General features: G+C 60.3%; 1 protein-coding gene and 1 long non-coding RNA gene across 2 annotated transcripts; both read left to right on the plus strand.

Annotated features, from left to right (window-relative positions):
• Window positions 1-1,869: 1,869 nt before the first annotated feature.
• Window positions 1,870-3,644, plus strand: LOC136788810 (uncharacterized). The gene is made up of 2 exons (XR_010827384.1): window positions 1,870-2,010; window positions 2,297-3,644. It is a non-coding gene; the product is annotated as an uncharacterized lncRNA (long non-coding RNA).
• Window positions 3,645-4,408: 764 nt separating this feature from the next.
• LOC136788639 (tetratricopeptide repeat protein 5-like) lies at window positions 4,409-17,939 on the plus strand. The gene is given in 14 exon segments (XM_066987229.1): window positions 4,409-4,564; window positions 5,594-5,825; window positions 7,090-7,268; window positions 7,270-7,299; window positions 10,031-10,076; window positions 10,079-10,153; window positions 10,808-10,854; window positions 10,856-10,900; window positions 11,757-11,813; window positions 11,980-12,126; window positions 14,123-14,298; window positions 16,173-16,243; window positions 16,246-16,316; window positions 17,785-17,939. Coding segments are annotated over 14 exon segments (1,419 nt in total). The 5' UTR covers window positions 4,409-4,471; the 3' UTR covers window positions 17,935-17,939.
• The last annotated feature ends 689 nt before the right edge of the window (window positions 17,940-18,628 follow it).

Here is an 18,628-nt window from a genome sequence, read left to right on the forward strand (position 1 = left end):
GGGATCTATGGGGCTGGGATCTATGGGGCAGGATCTGTGGGGCAGGATCTATGGGGCAGGGATCTATGGGGCAGGATCTATGGGGCTGGGATCTATGGGGCAGGATCCATGGGGCAGGATCTATGGGGCTGGGATCTATGGGGCAGGATCCATGGGGCAGGATCTATGGGGCAGGGGATCTATGGGGCTGGGGATTATGGGGCAGGATCTATGGGGCAGGGATCTATGGGGCAGGATCCATGGGGCAGGGGATCTATGGGGCAGCGATCTATGGGGCTGGGGATCTATGGGGCAGGGATCTATGGGGCAGGATCTATGGGGCAGGATCTATGGGGCTGGGATCTATGGGGCAGGATCTATGGGGCTGGGATCTATGGGGCAGGATCTATGGGGCAGGATCTATGGGGCAGGGATCTATGGGGCTGGGGATCTATGGGGCAGGATCTATGGGGCGGGATCTATGGGGCAGGATCTATGGGGCAGGATCTATGGGGCAGGGATCTATGGGGCGGGGGATCTATGGGGCAGGGATCTATGGGGCAGGATCTATGGGGCAGGGGATCTATGGGGCAGGATCTATGGGGCAGGATCTATGGGGCAGGGGATCCATGGGGCAGGATCTATGGGGCAGGGGGATCTATGGGGCAGGGGATCTATGGGGCAGGGGATCTATGGGGCAGGATCTATGGGGCTGGGATCTATGGGGCAGGATCTATGGGGCAGGATCTATGGGGCTGGGATCTATGGGGCAGGATCTATGGGGCGGGATCTATGGGCTGGGATCTATGGGGCAGGATCTATGGGGCTGGGATCTATGGGGCAGGATCCATGGGGCAGGATCTATGGGGCAGGGATCTATGGGGCAGGATCCATGGGGCAGGATCTATGGGGCAGGATCTATGGGGCTGGGGATCTATGGGGCAGGATCCATGGGGCAGGATCTATGGGGCTGGGGATCTATGGGGCAGGATCTATGGGGCAGGATCCATGGGGCAGGATCTATGGGGCTGGGGATCTATGGGGCAGGATCTATGGGGCAGGATCCATGGGGCAGGATCTATGGGGCTGGGGATCTATGGGGCAGGATCTATGGGGCTGGGATCTATGGGGCAGGGGATCTATGGGGCAGGGATCTATGGGGCAGGGATCTCTGGGGCTGGGATCCATGGGGCAGGATCTATGGGGCAGGATCTATGGGGCTGGGATCTATGGGGCAGGATCCATGGGGCAGGATCTATGGGGCAGGGGATCTATGGGGCTGGGATCTATGGGGCAGGATCTATGGGGCAGGGGATCTATGGGGCTGGGATCTATGGGGCAGGGATCTATGGGGCAGGATCTATGGGGCGGGATCTATGGGGCAGGATCCATGGGGCAGGATCTATGGGGCAGGATCTATGGGGCAGGGATCTATGGGGCAGGGGATTTAATGGGGCAGGATCTATGGGGCAGGGGATCTATGGGGCTGGGGATCTATGGGGCTGGGGATCTATGGGGTAGGATCTATGGGGCAGAGATGTATGGGGCAGGATCTATGGGGCAGGATCTATGGGGCAGGATCTATGGGGTAGGATCTATGGGGCAGGATCTATGGGGCAGGATCTATGGGGCAGGGATCTATGGGGCAGGGATCTGTGGGGCAGGATCTATGGGGCAGGATCTATGGGGCAGGGATCTATGGGGCAGGATCTATGGGGCAGGATCTATGGGGCAGGGGATCCCGGAAGCCCCGCCCCCTTGCGCACGAGCCACGCCCCCTTCCGGCAAAGCCACGCCCCCGGACGAGGCCACGCCCCCTCCAAGCCCCGCCCCCTCCAAGCCCCGCCCCCTTCTCACCCCCCTCCCCCTCCCTCCGTGCACCCCCTACAAGCCACGCCCCCTCCCGCCCCTCAGCCAATCCCCTTCGCCGTCCCCGCCCCCCGTCCCCCCTCAGCCAATAGCGCGCCGCGGGGGCGTGGCTGGCGGCGGCGGGCGGCGGGCGGAGCTCAGTCGGCGGCGGGACGCCGAAGGGTGCGGATGGGGGGCGGGAAGCGGGGAGGGCTCCGGGGGCGACCCGCGTTCCTCCCGCCGCCGCCAGCCGCGGGCGCCGGGCTTTCAGCGGCGTCGCAGAGCAAAAAAGGGGACAGCGGCGGCTCGGTGGCTTCGCTCGCGCTGCCCGCAGCGGGGAGGCAGCGCGGATTTCACGGGCTCGTACACAGCGGCCTCCGGGGGGGCCCCGGTCCCCGGTCCCGGTCCCGGTCCTCGGTCCCCGGTCCCGGTCCCGGTGCCGGTGCCGAGCTCCCGCCTTCTCCCGCAGGTCCCGCTCCGTGAGGCACAAGATGGCGGCGGCGGCCATTTTGTGGAGGTACTTCCCCCCCCCCCCCCTTTTTATTCCTCTTTTTCCCCTTTTCATCTCTTTTTCTCCCCTTTTAACCCCCCAATTTTCCCTTTTTTCCCTTTTTTTTTCCCTTTTAACTCCCTAATTTACCCCTTTTTTATCATTTTTTTCTTCATTTTCCGTCACTTTCTGTGTTCCGATCGCTGTTTCCGAGCCCGGAGCGCTCCAGGTAAGCCCCGCACCCCCCTTCAACCCCTCCCCGTTTCCCTTCCTCCTTCCCCTTTTAACCCCCAATTTTCCCTTTTTTCCCTTTTTTTCCCCTTTTAACCCCCCAATTTTCCCTTTTTTCCCCTTTTTTATCATTTTTTTCTTCATTTTCCCGTCACTTTCTGTGTTTTGATCGCTGTTTCCGAGCCCGGAGCGCTCCCCTAAGCTTCGAACCCTCCTCCTCCTCCTTTTAACCCCTAACTTTTCCCTTTCAAATTACCTTTTTTTTTCACTTTAAACTCCTTTTTTCCTTTTTTTTTCCCATTTTTTATCATTTTCTGTGTTTTAATGACTATTTCCGAGCCCGGAGCGCTCAGGTAAGCCTCACACCCCTTCAACCCCCCCCTTCCCTTCCTCCTTCCCCTTTTTACCCTTTTTCCCCTTTTTTTCCCCTAAATTTTCCCTTTTAAAACCCCTTTTTTTTCCCTTTTAAATTTATTTCTTTTTTTTTTTTCCTTCGTTTTTAATTATTTCCTTAAATTTCAATCCCCATTTTTAATCCCGGAGCGCTCAGGTAAGCCTCACACCCCTTCAACCCCCCCCTCTTATCCCCATTTTTATCCCTTTTTCCCCCTTTTCACCCCAAATTTTTCCCTTTTAAACTCATTTTTTTCCTTTTAAACCATTTTTTCCCTTTTTTCTTCATTTTTTTATAATTCTTTAAATTTATTAGTTAATATTTTTAAGCCCACAGCGCTCAGGTAAGCCTCCCACCCCTTCAACCCCCCCCTTTTATCCCCATTTTTATCCCTTTTTCCCCCTTTTCACCCCAAATTTTTCCCTTTTAAACCCATTTTTTCCTCATTTTTTCCCTTTTTTTTTTTGTATTTTATTAATTTTTGAGTAATTTTATTCCCCTTTCCGAGCCCTGAGCACCCAGAGGAGGCTCTACCAACCTCCGCATCTGGGTAAACATCACCGTTTTTGGAGCTTTTCAGCGCAATAAACGCCCTGTGGCCGCGCGGAGGAGCAGCAAGAGTTGAAATTTGGGGTGAAATATTTAAAAAATAAGAAAAATTAATAAAAATGTTAATAAAAATATTTTATTTTTTAAAAAAAAGCGTCCTGTGTCTCTCACTCTTAGCGCCTCAGGCTTAAAATCGGGTCTAGAAGCGGGGGTTTTTCGCGGACGTCTTTCTGAGGGGGATTTCGAGGGCGTTGGGAGCTGAAAATGTGTAAAAACGGTCAAAAACGGTCAAAAATTTGGGGGAATTTTGGTTTTTTTACCTCAGCGCTGGGCTGCTCGGGGCCGGTCCCGGCTTTACGGCGCGGCTTGGAGCCGCTGGCTGGCGTTAAAAGCCAGGGGGAGGAAACGGGGAGGAAAAGAATTGAAAAGGGACGGGAAGAAGTGGTGAAAATTTAAATAAAATAGTGAAAATCGCCGATTTTGCCTCATTTTGGGATGCCCCTGGGGAGGGGGAGAGGGCTGAGACACTCGGGTGACTGCGCATGCGCAGCGCCGCCATTTTGAGCGCGGCGCCCGCTACGGCCGCAGGGCGACGCCATGTTGGGTGTGGCGTTGCCCGTATATGGAGCGGGGCGCCTGAGCCCCGCGTTCCTATTGGTCCGGTTTTGGCGGGCTGGCCGCCATTTTGAGTGGGGCTCGGCTACAGCCATGAGGCAGGCGCCATTTTGGGTGCGGCCTTGCCCATATATGGAGATGCCCCGCCGAGCCCTGCTTCCCTATTGGCCTAATTTTCGCGGGCTTGCGCCGCCATCTTGAGTGTGGCAGCGCGGGGGGCGCCGCCATCTTGGGGAGGTCGCGCGGCCGCTGTAGGCCTCCGTGGGGCCAGGGGCGCTGTGGGGGCTGGGGGCGTGGCCAGCGGGAGGGGGCGTGGCCAGAGGGAGGGGGCGTGGCCAGCGGGAGGGGGCGTGGCCACGGCAGCAATGGCGGCGGCCGAGGAGGCCCCGGAGGAGGCGGCGGCGGCGGCCGAGGGGGACGGGGAAGGGGGCGACGAGGAGGCCCTGAAGGCCCTGGAGGTGGGGGGAGGGCGCTGGTTGCCATGGGGACGCGGGGGCGGGGCCTGGTTGCCATGGGGACGGCGCTGGGGTGGGGGTGGGGCGGGGGGCCGGTTGCTAGGGGGTGACGGGGCCTGGTTGCTAGGGGAACGGGGTGACAGGGCCTGGTTGCCATGGGAACAAGGCCTAGGGGTGACCAGGCCTGGTTGCCGTGGTGATTTGGGGTGACAGGGCCTGGTTGCTATGGGAACGGGGTGACAAGGGGTGACAGGGCTCGGTTTCCATGGCGATTTAGGGTGACAGGGCCTGGTTGCTATGGGAACAGGGTGACAAGGGGTGACAGGGCCCGGTTTCCATGGCGATTTAGGGTGACAGGGCCTGGTTGCTATGGGAACGGGGTGACAAGGGGTGACAGGGCCCGGTTTCCATGGCGATTTAGGGTGACAGGGCCTAGTTGCTATGGGAACAGGGTGACAAGGGGTGACAGGGCCCGGTTTCCATGGCGATTTAGGGTGACAGGGCCTGGTTGCTATGGAGATTTGGGGTGACAGGGCCTGGTTGCTATGGAAACGGGGTGACAAGGGGTGACAAGGCCCGGTTGCCATGGGGACGAGGCCTAGGGGTGACAAGGCCTGGTTGCCAGGGCGATTTGGGGTGACAGGGCCTGGTTGCTATGGAAACGGGGGGTGACAGGGCCCGGTTGCCGGGGCGACTTTGGCTGCCTGTGCCCCGTCACCCCCACATCACCCCCCCCGGGGGGGGAGGGGGGTGACAACACCCTGTCACCATGACAACAGCCGCCTGACAACCCCCAAAACCCCCCCCAAAACCCCCCAAATCCCCCCCAAATCCCCCCAACCCCCCCCCCCAAATCCCCCCCAATACCCCCCCAACCCCCCCCCAACCCCCCCAAACCCCCCCAAATCCCCCCAAATCCCCCCCCAAATCCCCCCCAAATCCCCCCCAATACCCCCCAACCCCCCCCAATACCCCCCCAACCCCCCCCCAACCCCCCCAAACACCCCCCCTTTTCTTTTTTGCCCCCCCCAGGAGATGGTGGCCGAGCTGTACCGCTTCAAGGACACCCTGCGGCTGCCCGACGGCGACCCCCCGGGCCTCGGCGACCCCCCGGCGACGCCGACGGCCCCGACCCCCCCCCCCGGCTCCCCCGCCGGCGACGGCGGCGCCCCCCCCGGTGCCGGCGGCGCCCCCCGCAGCGAGGCGCTGGCGGCGCTGGAGGAGGCGATGGAGCGCACGGTGCAGCGCATGGAGGCCGTCCAGGGTGAGCCAAGCCCCGCCCACCTCCCCAAGCCACGCCCACCTCCCCAAGCCCCGCCCCCTCCCTAAGCCCCGCCCCCTCCCTAAGCCCCGCCCCCTCTGGCCCCGCCCCCCTTCGCGTAGCCCCGCCCCCTGGGCCCCCCTGGCTCCGCCCCCTTACCAGACCCCGCCCCTGCCAGACCACGCCCCCCACTCCACAGGCCACGCCCCCCCGGCCCCGCCCCACCAATAGGCCCCGCCTCCTCCCTTTAAGCCCCGCCCCCTCCATTAAGCCCCGCCCCTCACCTTAAGCCCCGCCCCTTCACTTTAAGCCCCACCCCTTCACTTCAAGCCCCGCCCCCTCACTTTAAGCCCCGCCCCTTCGCTTTAAGCCCCGCCCCTCTCTTTAAGCCCCGCCCCTCACTTTAAGCACCGCCCCCTCGCTTTAAGCCCCGCCCCCATTAAGCCCCGCCCCTCCCCTAAGCCCCGCCTCCTCCATTAAGCCCCACCCCTTTCTAAGCCCTGCCCCCTCCATTAAGCCCCGCCCATCACTTTAAGCCCCGCCCCCATTAAGCCCCCTCCATTAAGCCCCACCCCTTTCTAAGCCCCGCCTCCTCCATTAAGCCCCGCCCCCACTTTAAGCCCCGCCCCTCACTTTAAGCCCCGCCCATCACTTTAAGCCCTGCCCCTCCCTAAGCCCCACCCTTCCATTAAGCCCCGCCCCTCCATTAAGCCCCGCCCCCTCCATTAAGCCCCGCCCCTGTCCTAGCCCCGCCCCCTGTCCAAGCCCCGCCCCCTCCATTAAGCCCCGCCCCCGTCCAAGCCCCGCCCCCTGTCTAAGCCCCGCCCCCGTCTAAGCCCCGCCCCCTCTCTAAGCCCCGCCCCTGTCTAAGCCCCGCCCCCTCCATTAAGCCCCGCCCCCTTCTAAGCCACGCCCCCTCCATTAAGCCCCGCCCCCTCCCATAATCCCCTCCCCTCCATTAAGCCCCGCACCCTCCATTAAGCCCCGCCCCTCCATTAAGCCCCGCCCCCTTTCTAAGCCCGCCCCATCCATTAAGCCCCGCCCCCTCCGTTAAGCCCCGCCCCCTTTCTAAGCCCCGCCCCTCACTTTAAGCCACGCCCCCTCCATTAAGCCCCGCCCTTTCTAAGCCACGCCCCCTTTCTAAGCCCCGCCCCCTCCATTAAGCCCCGCCCCCCGTCTAAGCCCCACCCCTCCGTTAAGCCCCGCCCCTCCATTAAGCCCCGCCCCCTCCGTTAAGCCCCGCCCCCGCCTGCCCCGCCCCCCCCAGTCTCCCCGCAGGGCCGGGCGCGGGCGCTGCTGCTGCGGGCGCGGGCGCGGAGGCGCGCCGGGGGCCGGGGCCGGGCGGAGGCGGCGCTGGGCCGGGCGCTGAAGCTGCAGCCGGGGCTGGCGCCCGCCTGGACCCGCCTCGGGGAGGCCCGCTGGCGCCGCGGGGACCTGGACGGCGCCCCGCGGCTGCTTCCGAGGGGCCCTGGCGCACGTGAGCGGGGCTCGGGGGGGGGGTGGGGGGTTACGGGGGCGGTGTCAGGGGTTATAGGGTCGGTGTAAGGGGTTATAGGGTCGGTGTAAGGGGTTATGGGGTCGGTGTAAGGGGTTATAGGGGCGATAGCGGGGGTTATGGGGTCAGTATGGGGGGTTATGGGGTCAGTATGGGGGGTTATGGGGGCGATAGCGGGGGTTATGGGGTCAGTATGGGGGTTATGGGGTCAGTATGGGGGGTTATGGGGTCAGTATGGGGGGTTATGGGGTCAGTATGGGGGCTTATGGGGTCAGTATGGGGGGTTATGGGGTCAGTATGGGGGGTTATGGGGTCAGTATGGGGGTTATGGGGTCAGTATGGGGGTTATGGGGTCAATATGGGGGGTTATGGGGTCAATATAAGGGGTTATAGGGGCGATGTAAGGGGTTATAGGGTCAATATCAGGGGTTATAGGGTCGATTTCAGGGTTATAGGGTCAATGTCAGGGGTTATAGGGTCAATATCGGGGGTTATAGGGTCAATATCAGGAGTTATAGGGTCAATATGGGGGTTATAGGGTCAATATCAGGGGTTATAGGGTCGATTTCAGGGTTATAGGGTCAATATCAGGGGTTATAGGGTCAATATCGGGGGTTATAGGGTCAGTATGAGGGGTTATAGGGTCAATATGGGGGTTATAGGGTCGATTTCAGGGTTATAGGGTCAATATCAGGGGTTATAGGGTCAATATCGGGGGTTACAGGGTCAGTATGAGGGGTTATAGGGTCAATTTTGAGGTTATAGGGTCAATATGGGGGGTTATAGGGTCAGTATGAAGGGTTATAGGGTCGATTTTGAGGTTATAGGGTCAATATGGGGGGTTATAGGGTCAGTATGAGGGGTTATAGGGTCGATGTAAGGGGTTATAGGGTCAATATCAGGGGTTATATGGTCGATTTCAGGGTTATAGGGTCAATGTCAGGGGTTATAGGGTCAATATCAGGGGTTATAGGGTCGATGTAAGGGGTTATAGGGTCAATATCGGGGGTTATAGGGTCAATATCAGGGGTTATAGGGTCGATGTAAGGGGTTATAGGGTCAATATCGGGGGTTATAGGGTCAATATCGGGGGTTATAGGGTCAGTATGAGGGGTTATAGGGTCAATTTTGAGGTTATAGGGTCAATATGGGGGGTTATAGGGTCAGTATGAAGGGTTATAGGGTCGATTTTGAGGTTATAGGGTCAATATGGGGGTTATAGGGTCAGTATGAGGGGTTATAGGGTCGATGTAAGGGGTTATAGGGTCAATATCAGGGGTTATATGGTCGATTTCAGGGTTATAGGATCAATATGAGGGGTTATAGGGTCAATTTAGAGGTTATAGGGTCAATATCAGAGGTTATAGGGTCGATTTCAGGGTTATAGGGTCAATATCAGGGGTTATAGGGTCAATTTAGAGGTTATAGGGTCAATATAGAGGTTATAGGGTCGATGTAAGGGGTTATAGGGTCAATGTCAGGGGTTATAGGGTCAGTATGAGGGGTTATAGGGTTGATTTTGAGGTTATAGGGTCAATGAAAGGGGTTATATGGTCAATATGAAGGGTTATAGGGTCAGTATGAGGGGTTATAGGGTCAATATGGGCGGTTATAGGGTTAATTTGGGGGTTATAGGGTTAATTTGGGGGTTATAGGGTCAATATGAGGGGTTATGGGGTCAATATGGGGGTTATAGGGTCAGTATGAGGGGTTATAGGGTCAATATGGGCGGTTATAGGGTTAATTTGGGGGTTATAGGGTCGATTTGGGGGTTATAGGGTCAATATGAGGGGTTATAGGGTCAGTATGGGAGCTTATGGGGTCAATATCAGGGGTTATAGGGTCAATATAGAGGTTATAGGGTCGATGTAAGGGGTTATAGGGTCAATGTCAGGGGTTATAGGGTCAGTATGGGGGGTTATAGGGTCAATATGGGGGGTTATAGGGTCAATCTCAGGGCTTATAGGGTCAATATGGGGGTTATAGGGTCAATCTCAGGAGTTATAGGGTCAATTTGGGGGGTTATAGGGTCAATATGGGGGGTTATAGGGTCAATGTCGGGGGTTATAGGGTCAACATAAGGGGTTATAGGGTCGATGTAAGGGGTTATAGGGTCGATGTAAGGGGTTATAGGGTCAATTATTAGGGTTATAGGGTCGATTTTGAGGTTATAGGGTCGATTTGGGGGGTTATAGGGTCAGCATGAGGGGTTATAGGGTCAGTATGGGGGTTATAGGGTCGGTATGGGGGTTATAGGGTCGATTATTGGGGTTATAGGGTCGGTATGGGGGGATTTGGGGGAGGTTTGGGGGGTTATAGGGTCAGTACGGGGGCTATAGGGTCCGTACCGGGGTTATGGGGTCGGTGCGGAGCCTTATAGGGCCGATTCGAGGGCTGGGGGGGTTGGGGTGGTTATAGGGGATTTATGGGGTCGGGGGGGGGCTATGGGGGGGGATTTGGGGCGGATTCGGGGGGATTTGGGGCGGGTTCGGGGGGTTACGGGGGATTTGGGGCCCCGCTGACCTTTTAGGGTCGCTTATAGGGTCGCGCCCTTATTTTATAGGATTTCGGTATTGCCGCCCCCCGAGCGCCCCCTATGCCTAACCGCCCCCTATACCTTTAGGGTCCCCCTATAGGATCGGGGGCTTTTTTATAGGATTTCGACCTTTTTTGGGGTCCCTTTTTGGGGTTTTTCTCCCCCAAAACCCTATAGGGCGAGGACGCGGAGGCGCGCCGCCTGCTCTCCATGGCCCTGCGCCGGGGGGGGCCCTGGGGGAGAGCCTGGCCCAGGCCGAGGCCGCCGTGCGCTGCGCCCCCACCGACGGGCGGTCCTGGTGTGAGTCGGGGGGCCTTATAGGGCCCTATAGGGGCCTTACGGGGTCGTTATAGGGTCTTATAGGGTCGGGGGGTTTTGGGGGTCCCTGTGGTGAGGGGGACGGGGGGTTTGGGGGTTGGTGGGGGGGGTGGTGGGGGGTTATTGGGGTCGGGGGGGTCGTTGGGGGTTAAGGGGGGGTTATGGGGGCCTGGGGGGTTATGGGGTCTTATGGGGTCGTTATAGGGTTTTATAGGGTCGGGGGGGTTTGGGGGGTCCCTGTGGGGTGAGGGGGAGGGGGTTTGGGGGTTGGTGGGGGGGGGTGGGGGGTTATTGGGGTCGGGGGGGGTCGGTGGGGGTTGGGGGGGGTTATGGGGGCCTGGGGGGGTTATGGGGTCTTATGGGGTCGTTATAGGGTTTTATAGGGTCGGGGGGGTTTTGGGGGTCCCGCTGGGGTGAGGGGGAGGGGGGTTTGGGGGGTTGGTGGGGGGGTGGTGGGGGGTTATTGGGGTCGGGGGGGGGGGGTGTTTGGGGTAAAGGGGGGGTTATGGGGTCTTATAGGGTCGTTACGGGGTTTTTATGGGGTCGGGGGGGTCTTATAGGGTCGGGGGGGTTTTGGGGGGTCCCTGTGGGGTGAGGGGGACGGGGACGGGGGTCCCTAATAACGCCCCCCCCCAGACGTGCTGGGCAACGCCTACGTCTCGCTCTTCTTCGCCGGGGGGCAGAGCCCCCGAGGCCGCGCGCCGCGCGCTGGGTGCCTACGCACAGGCGGTACGCGGCCCTATAGGGCTCGGGGGGTCCCTATAGGGCCCGGGGGTCCCTATAGGGCCTGGGGGGTCCCTGTAGGGCCTGGGGGTCCCTAGGGCCGGGGGTGTCTATGGGGTCGCTATGGGGCCCTATGGTCACTATAGGGCCTGGGGTCGCTATGGGGTCACTATGGGGCCCTATGGTCGCTATAGGGTCGGGGGTTTGCTATGGGGTCCCTATAGGGCCGGGGGTGTCTATGGGGTCGCTATGGGGCCCTATGACCACTGTAGGGCCTGGGGTCGCTATGGGGTCACTATGGGGCTCTATGGGGTCCCTATGGGGCCCTATAGTTGTTATAGGGTCGGGGTTTGCTATGGGGTCCCTATGGGGCCAGGGATGTCTATGGGGTCGCTATGGGGCCCTATAGGCGCTATAGGGTCACGGTGGGGCCCTATAGTTGCTATGGGGTCCCTATAGGGCCAGGGGTGTTTGTGGGGTCGCTATGGGGCCCTATAGTCGCCATAGGGTTGTCGTGGGGCCCTATAGTTGTTATAGGGTCGGGGGTTTGCTATGGGGTCCCTATAGGGCCGGGGGTGTCTGTGGGGTCACTGTGGGGCCCTATGGCCACTATAGGGCCTGGGGTCGCTATGGGGTCTCCGTGGGGCCCTATGGTCGCTATAGGGTCGCTGTGGGGCCCTATAGTCCCCTTAGGGCCCTACGGTTGCTATGGGGTCCCTATAGGGCCTGGTGGAACCTATGGGGCAGGCCCCCGTTGCTAGGGGCAGGCCCCGTTGCTAGGGGCAGGCCCCGTCGCTAGGGGCAGGCCCCGTTGCTAGGGGGCGGGGTCCCGTCGCCATGGTGACGCGGCCCCGCCCCCCAGGAGAAAATCGACCCGGCCGCCGCAGCCAATCCCGACCTCCACCCCAACCGCGCCACGGTACGGCAGCCAATGGGGAGCGAGGTGGGCGGGGCCAGGAGGGGGCGGGCGGAACCGGGGGAGGGGGCGGGACGAGCGCCGAGGCGGCGGCCAACGGGCGCGCGGCGCGGCGCGGCTCAGCCAATGGGCGCGCGCGGGCCGCGCGGCTCAGCCAATGGGCGCGCAGCTGCTGCAGTACCAGGAGCGCTACGGGGCGGCGCTGGAGGGGCTGGCGCGGGCGGCGGCGCTGGCGCCGGACTGGGCGGAGCCGCGCATGCGCCACGCGCGGCTGCTGGACTACCTGGGGCGGCTCTGCACGTTGCTGAGCAACCGCGTGAGTGACAGCCGGGGGGCGGGGCTTGGGGGAGGGGGCGGGGCTTACGGGGGAAGGGGCGGGGCTTGGCGTGAGGGGAGGGCGGCGGCCATTTTGTGGGGGGGGATTTGGGGGGAAAACGGGGGGATTTGGGGCATTTTGGGGGGATTTGGGGCATTTTGGGGGGATTTGGGGCATTTTGGGGGATTTGGGGCATTTTGGGGGCATTTGGGGCATTTTGGGGGGATTTGGGGCATTTTGGGGGCATTTGGGGCATTTTGGGGGGATTTGGGGCATTTTGGGGGATTTGGGGGATTTTGGGGGGATTTGGGGGATTTTGGGGGCGTTTTGGGGGGATTTGGGGCATTTTGGGGGATTTGGGGCATTTTGGGGGATTTTGGGGCATTTTGGGGGATTTGGGGGATTTTGGAGGGATTTGGGGCATTTTGGGGGATTTTGGGGCATTTTGGGGGATTTGGGGGGAAAATTGGGGGATTTGGGGCATTTTGGGGGGATTTGGGGGATTTTGGGGGATTTGGGGCATTTGGGGGGATTTGGGGCATTTTGGGGGATTTGGGGCATTTTGGGGGATTTGGGGCATTTTGGGGGGATTTGGGGGATTTTGGGGGATTTTGGGGATTTTGGGGGGACTTCGGGGATTTTTGGGATAATTTTGGGGAATTTTGGGGGATTTGGGGCATTTTGGGGGATTTTGGAGCTTTTTTGGGAGGGGATTTGGGGTCTTTTGGGGGTTTTAAGTATCTTTTGGGGGGACTTGGGGTCATTTGGGGTGGATTTGGGGCTATTTTGGGTGGATTTGGGGCCATTTAAGACTAAGACTATTTGGCGGATTTTGGGCGGTTTTGGGGCCGTTTTGGGCGGTTTTGGGGCCATTTCGGGTGGTTTTGGGGCTATTTGGGGCAGATTTGGGGCCATTTGGGGTTATTTTGGGGCCATTTAACACAATTTGGGGTGGATTTGGGGCCATTTTGGGGTGGATTTGGGGTGGTTTCGGGGCCATTTGGGGTTATTTTGGGGCACTTTGGGGTGGATTTGGGGCCATTTAGGGTGGATTTGGGGCCTTTTGGGACCATTTGGGGTGGTTTTGGGGCCTTTTTCGGTGGATTTAGGGCAATTTGGGGTCTTTTGGGGTACTTTTGGGGCCTTTTGGGGCACTTTTGGGGCCTTTTGGGGCCATTTTGGGTGGATTTGGGGCCGTTCGGGGCGGATTTGGGGCCATTTGGGGTTATTTTGGGTGGATTTAGGGCAATTTGGGGTTATTTTGGGGCCATTCGGGGCGGATTTGGGGCCATTGGGGCGGATTTGGGTGGTTTTGGGGCGGTTTTGGGTGGATTTGGGGCCATTTAGGGTGGTTTTGGGGCAGTTTTGGGGTTGTTTGGGGTGGATTTGGGGCCATTTGGGGTTATTTTGGGTGGATTTAGGGCAATTTGGGGTTATTTTGGGGCCGTTCGGGGCGGATTTGGGGCCGTTCGGGGCGGATTTGGGGCCATTCGGGGTGGTTTTGGGGCCATTTGGGGTGGATTTGGGGCCATTTAGGGTGGATTTGGGGCCTTTTGGGACCATTTGGCGTGGTTTTGGGGCCTTTTTGGGTGGATTTAGGGTGCTTTTGGGGCCTTTTTGGGGCCATTCGGGGTGGATTTGGGGCCGTTCGGGGGTGGATTTGGGGCCATTTGGGGTTATTTTGGGTGGATTTAGGGCAATTTGGGGTTATTTTGGGGTCATTCGGGGCGGATTTGGGGCCATTGGGGCGGATTTGGGTGGTTTTGGGGCGGTTTTGGGTGGATTTGGGGCCATTTAGGGTGGTTTTGGGGCAGTTTTGGGGTTGTTTGGGGTGGATTTGAGGCCATTTGGGGTTATTTTGGGTGGATTTAGGGCAATTTGGGGTGGTTTTGGGGCCATTCAGGGTGGATTTGGGGCCGTTCGCCGCCTTTTAGGGCCCCGGAGGGGCCTTTTGGGGCCGCCTGAGCCCGTTTTGGGGCCGTTTCCCCCTTTTTAGGGCAAGGTGCGGGGCAAGCGGCTGCGGGGCCTTTTGGGGTCGCTGCCCCCGTCCCTTTTGGGGCCGCTGGGGGGGTCCCCGGCCCTTTTGGGGTCGCTGCGGCTCGGGGCCAACCCGGGGCGGGCGCTGCTGGGCCGCGTCCTCTTCAGCCTCACCCCCGAGGAGCGCGTCCCCTTGTGAGTTTTTGGGGCCGTTTGTGGGGTTTTTGGGGTTTCGGGGGGGTCGGGGGGGGGGGGTTATGGGGTTTGGGGGGGTCGGGGGTTGGGGGTTTGGGGGGGGTTTGGGGGATTTGGGGGGCTTCGCGTGGGTGATCCTATAAGCATCCCTATGGCCCTATAAGCGTCCCTGTGGCCCTATAAGCGGTCCCTATGGCCCTATAAGCGGCCCCAGGACCCCGTAAGTGCCCCCACGACCCTATAAGTGCCCAAATGTCCCCATAAACGACCCCATAAGTGCCCCCACGGCCCTATAATGCCCGAATGTCCCCCAAAATGTCCCTATAAGCGGCCCCACGACCCTATAAGTGCCTGGAAGACCCCATAAACGACCCCATAAGTACCCCAGTGTCCCCATAAGTGACCCTATAAGTGGCCCCACGACCCTATAACTGTCCCCACGACCCCATAAATGACCCCATAAGGCTCCCCATGACCCCATAAGGCCCCAAATGTCCCCATAAATGACCCCATAAGTGCCCCCATGACCCTATAAGTGTCTGAAAGTCCCCATCAGTGACCCTATAACTGTCCCCACGACCCTATAACTGCCCTCATATCCCCATAAATGACCCCATAAGTGTCCCCGTGACCCTATAATGCCCGAATGTCCCCCAAAATGACCCCATAAGTGCCCCCACGACCCTATAAGTGCCCAAATGTCCCCATAAATGACCCCATAAGTGCCCCCACGACCCTATAAGTGCCCAAATGTCCCCATAAGTGCCCCCATAAGTGTCCCCACGACCCCATAACTGTCCCCAAATCTCCCCATAAACAACCCCATAAGCGCCCTCCTGCCCCTATAAGCGCCCCATCCCCTTCCCCCCCCCCCATACTGGGCCCTACAGCTCCGTAGGGGCCTGTACTGGTCCTTACTGGTCCGTACTGGCCCCTACTGGTCCGTACTGGCCCTTACTGGTCCGTACTGGCCTTTACTGGTCCGTACTGGCCCTTACTGGTTTGTACTGGCCCTTACTGGTTTGTACTGGCCCTTACTGGTTTGTACTGGTCCTTAGTGGTCCGTACTGGCCCTTACTGGTTTGTACTGGTCCTTCCTGGTCCGTACTAGCCCATACTGGTCTGTACTGGCCCTTACTGGTCCGTACTGGCCCTTACTGGTCCATACTGGCCCCTACTGGTTCATACTGGCCCCTACTGGTTCGTACTGCCCCTTAGTGGTCCATACTGGTCCCTAGTGATATGTACTGGTCCCTAGTGGTCTGTCCCGGCCGTTACTGGTTTGTACTAGTCCTTACTGGTTAGTACTGGTCCTTACTGGCACAGCCCCTTCCTGGTCTGTACTGGCCCCTACTGGTCCGTACTGGCCCCTACTGGTTCATACTGGCCCCTACTGGTCCGTACTGGCCCCTACTGGTTCATACTGGTCCCTAGTGGTTTGTACTGGTCCCTAGTGGTCCGTCCCGGCCCTTACTGGTTTGTACTGGTCCTTACTGGTTAGTACTGGTCCTTACTGGCACAGCCCCTTCCTGGTCCGTACTGGCTCCTACTGGTCCATACTGGCCCCTACTGGTTCATACTGGCCCCTACTGGTTCGTTCTGGCCCTTAGTGGTCTGTACTGGTCCCTAGTGGTCTGTACTGGCCCTTACTGGTTTGTACTGGTCCTTACTGGTTAGTACTGGTCCTTACTGGTGCAGCCCCTTAGTGGTCCGTCCTGCCCCTTACTGGTCCATACTGGCCCCTACTGGTTCGTACTGGCCCCTAGTGGTTTGTACTGCCCCTTACTGGTTTCTACTGGTCCCTAGTGGTCTGTACTGGTCCCTAGTGGTCCGTACTGGCCCTTACTGGTTTGTACTGGTTTGTACTGGCGCAGCACGCTGGGGGTGGCGGACGGGGCGGGGGCGGTGGCGGCCGTGAGCGTGTTCAACGCGGCGCCGAGCTGGGGGTGCTGGTGGGGGACGCCCTGGGGCTGCCCGAGCCCCGCCTGCGCCAGCACCTGGTGCAGCACCAGGGCAAGGTACTGGGGGCACTGGGGGGCACTGGGAGGGACTGGGGGGGGCTGGGGGGGCTGGGAGGGGGCTGGGAGGGGGTTGGGGGGGGATTTGGGGGGGTTTGGGGTACTGGGAGGGGACTGGGAGATACTGGGAGGGACTGGGAGGAGACTGGGATATACTGGGAGGGGACTGGGAGGGACTGGGAGGGACTGGGAGGGGATTGGGGGGGACTGGGAGGGGCTGGGAGGGGGTTATAGGGGGATTTGGGGGGTTTGGGGTACTGGGAGGGGACTGGGAGGGACTGGGAGGGACTGGGAGGGGACTGGGGTATACTGCAAGGAGACTGGGAGGCACTGGGATATACTGGGAGGGGACTGGGAGGGACTGGGATATACTGGGAGGAGACTGGGATGTACTGGGAGGGAACTGGGAGGGACTGGGAGGGGGTTATGGGGGGGTTTGGGGGGCTTTACGGGGGGGGGTTGGGGGGTTTCGGGGCACTGGGAGGGGACTGGGGGATACTGGGATATACTGGGAGGACACTGGGATATACTGGGAGGGACTGGGAGGGTCTGGGGAAAGGGTTTGGGGGCACTGGTGGGGTACTGGGAGATACTGGGAGGGACTGGGGGGGTACTGGGGGTCTACTGGGAGGAGACTGGGGTATACTGGGATATACTGGGAGAGGACTGGGAGGCACTGGGAGGGACTGGGAGGGGGTAGTGGGCTGGAGGGGGGTGAGAAGGGACTGGGAGGGGGGTTGGGGTCACTGGGGGGACACTGGGCTATACTGGGAGGGTACTGGGAGGGATTGGGAGGGGGGTTCTAGGGCACTGGGAGGGGACTGGGATGTACTGGGAAGGACTGGGAGGGGGAACTGGGAGCACTGGGAGGGACTGGGAAGGCAGTGGGAAGGGGTTGTGGGGCACTGGGGGGGCTGGGGAGGGGACTGGGAGGGGGTTTGGGGGCACTGGGATGTACTGGGAGGGAACTGGGAGGCACTGGGATGTACTGGGAGGGGACTGGGGAGGCACTGGGATGTACTGGGAGGGAACTGGGATGGACTGGGAGGGGACTGGGAGGCACTGGGACGTACTGGGAGGGAACTGGGATGGACTGGGAGGGGACTGGGAGGCACTGGGACGGACTGGGAGGGAACTGGGATGGACTGGGAAGAACTGGGACGGACTGGGAGGGGGGTTAAGGGACACTGGGAGGGACTGGGAGGGGGTTTGGGGGCGGGACTGGGCTGTACTGGGCGGACACTGGGATATACTGGGAGGGCGAGACCCACCTCCTGGGTGGGCCCCTCCTGGTCTATACTGGTTTCTACCAGTCTATACTGGTTTATACCGGTCCGTACCAGTGTCTACCAGTCCGTACTGGTGTATACTGGTGCATACCGGTGTATACTGGTTTATACTGGTCTATACTGGTTTATACTGGTGTATACTGGTCTATACTGGTTTATACTGGTTTATACTGGCGCAGACCTTCTCCTTCCTGGGCATCCGCGTGGCGACGCCGCTGGCGCTGGTGGTGAACGGGCGCCGCCCCCCCCCTCGGCCGCGGCCCCCCCCGCCTGCAGTGCTCCTCCCCCCGAGCCCCGCCCCTCCCCCGCCAATTAACGGCCCCTGCTAATTGCGGCCCGGCCTCGGACGTCTCCTTCATGGGGGGGGGGAGGGGGACTGGGCGCCGCCATCTTGTACGGAGAGGGGGGCCGTGGGGGCGGCCATGTTGGGTGTGGCGGTGTCCTGGGGGCGGCCATCTTGGGTGGGTTTAGAGCCCCCCTATGGGAGGCAGCCATCTTGGGTGGGGCCGGCTCGCGTGAAGACGGCCATGTTGGGCGGGGCACATGGGATGAGGGCGGCCATGTTGGGTGTGGCAAGAGCTTCACCCTCCCCTCCCCATGGAGGCGGCCATGTTGGGTGTGGCGGTGACCCCACCCCCATCGAAGTAGCCACGTTGGGTGGGGCTCAGTCAGGTGAGGGGCGCCATCTTGGGTGTGGCAATTTCACATGAGGACGGCCATGTTGGGTGTGGCGGTACCTCCACCCCCCCATCAAGGCAGCCATGTTGGGGTGGGTGGGGCTAGCCATCATGGGCGTGGCCATTTTGGGTGGGGCACGTCCTATGGAGGCCGCCATGTTGGGTGTGGCAACCCCCCCCCGAGGGCAGCCATCTTGAGTGCGTGTATCCCCTCCCATGGAGGCAGCCATGTTGGGTGTGGCACAGTCACATGAAGGCAGCCATGTTGGGCGTGGCAATCACCACGGAGACCGCCATCTTGGGTGTGGCCACCTCGCACGAAGGCAGCCATGGTGGGTGTGGCAGT

This window comes from Anser cygnoides, chromosome W (assembly GCF_040182565.1).
Source record: "Anser cygnoides isolate HZ-2024a breed goose chromosome W, Taihu_goose_T2T_genome, whole genome shotgun sequence".
NCBI classification, from domain to species: domain Eukaryota; kingdom Metazoa; phylum Chordata; class Aves; order Anseriformes; family Anatidae; genus Anser; species Anser cygnoides.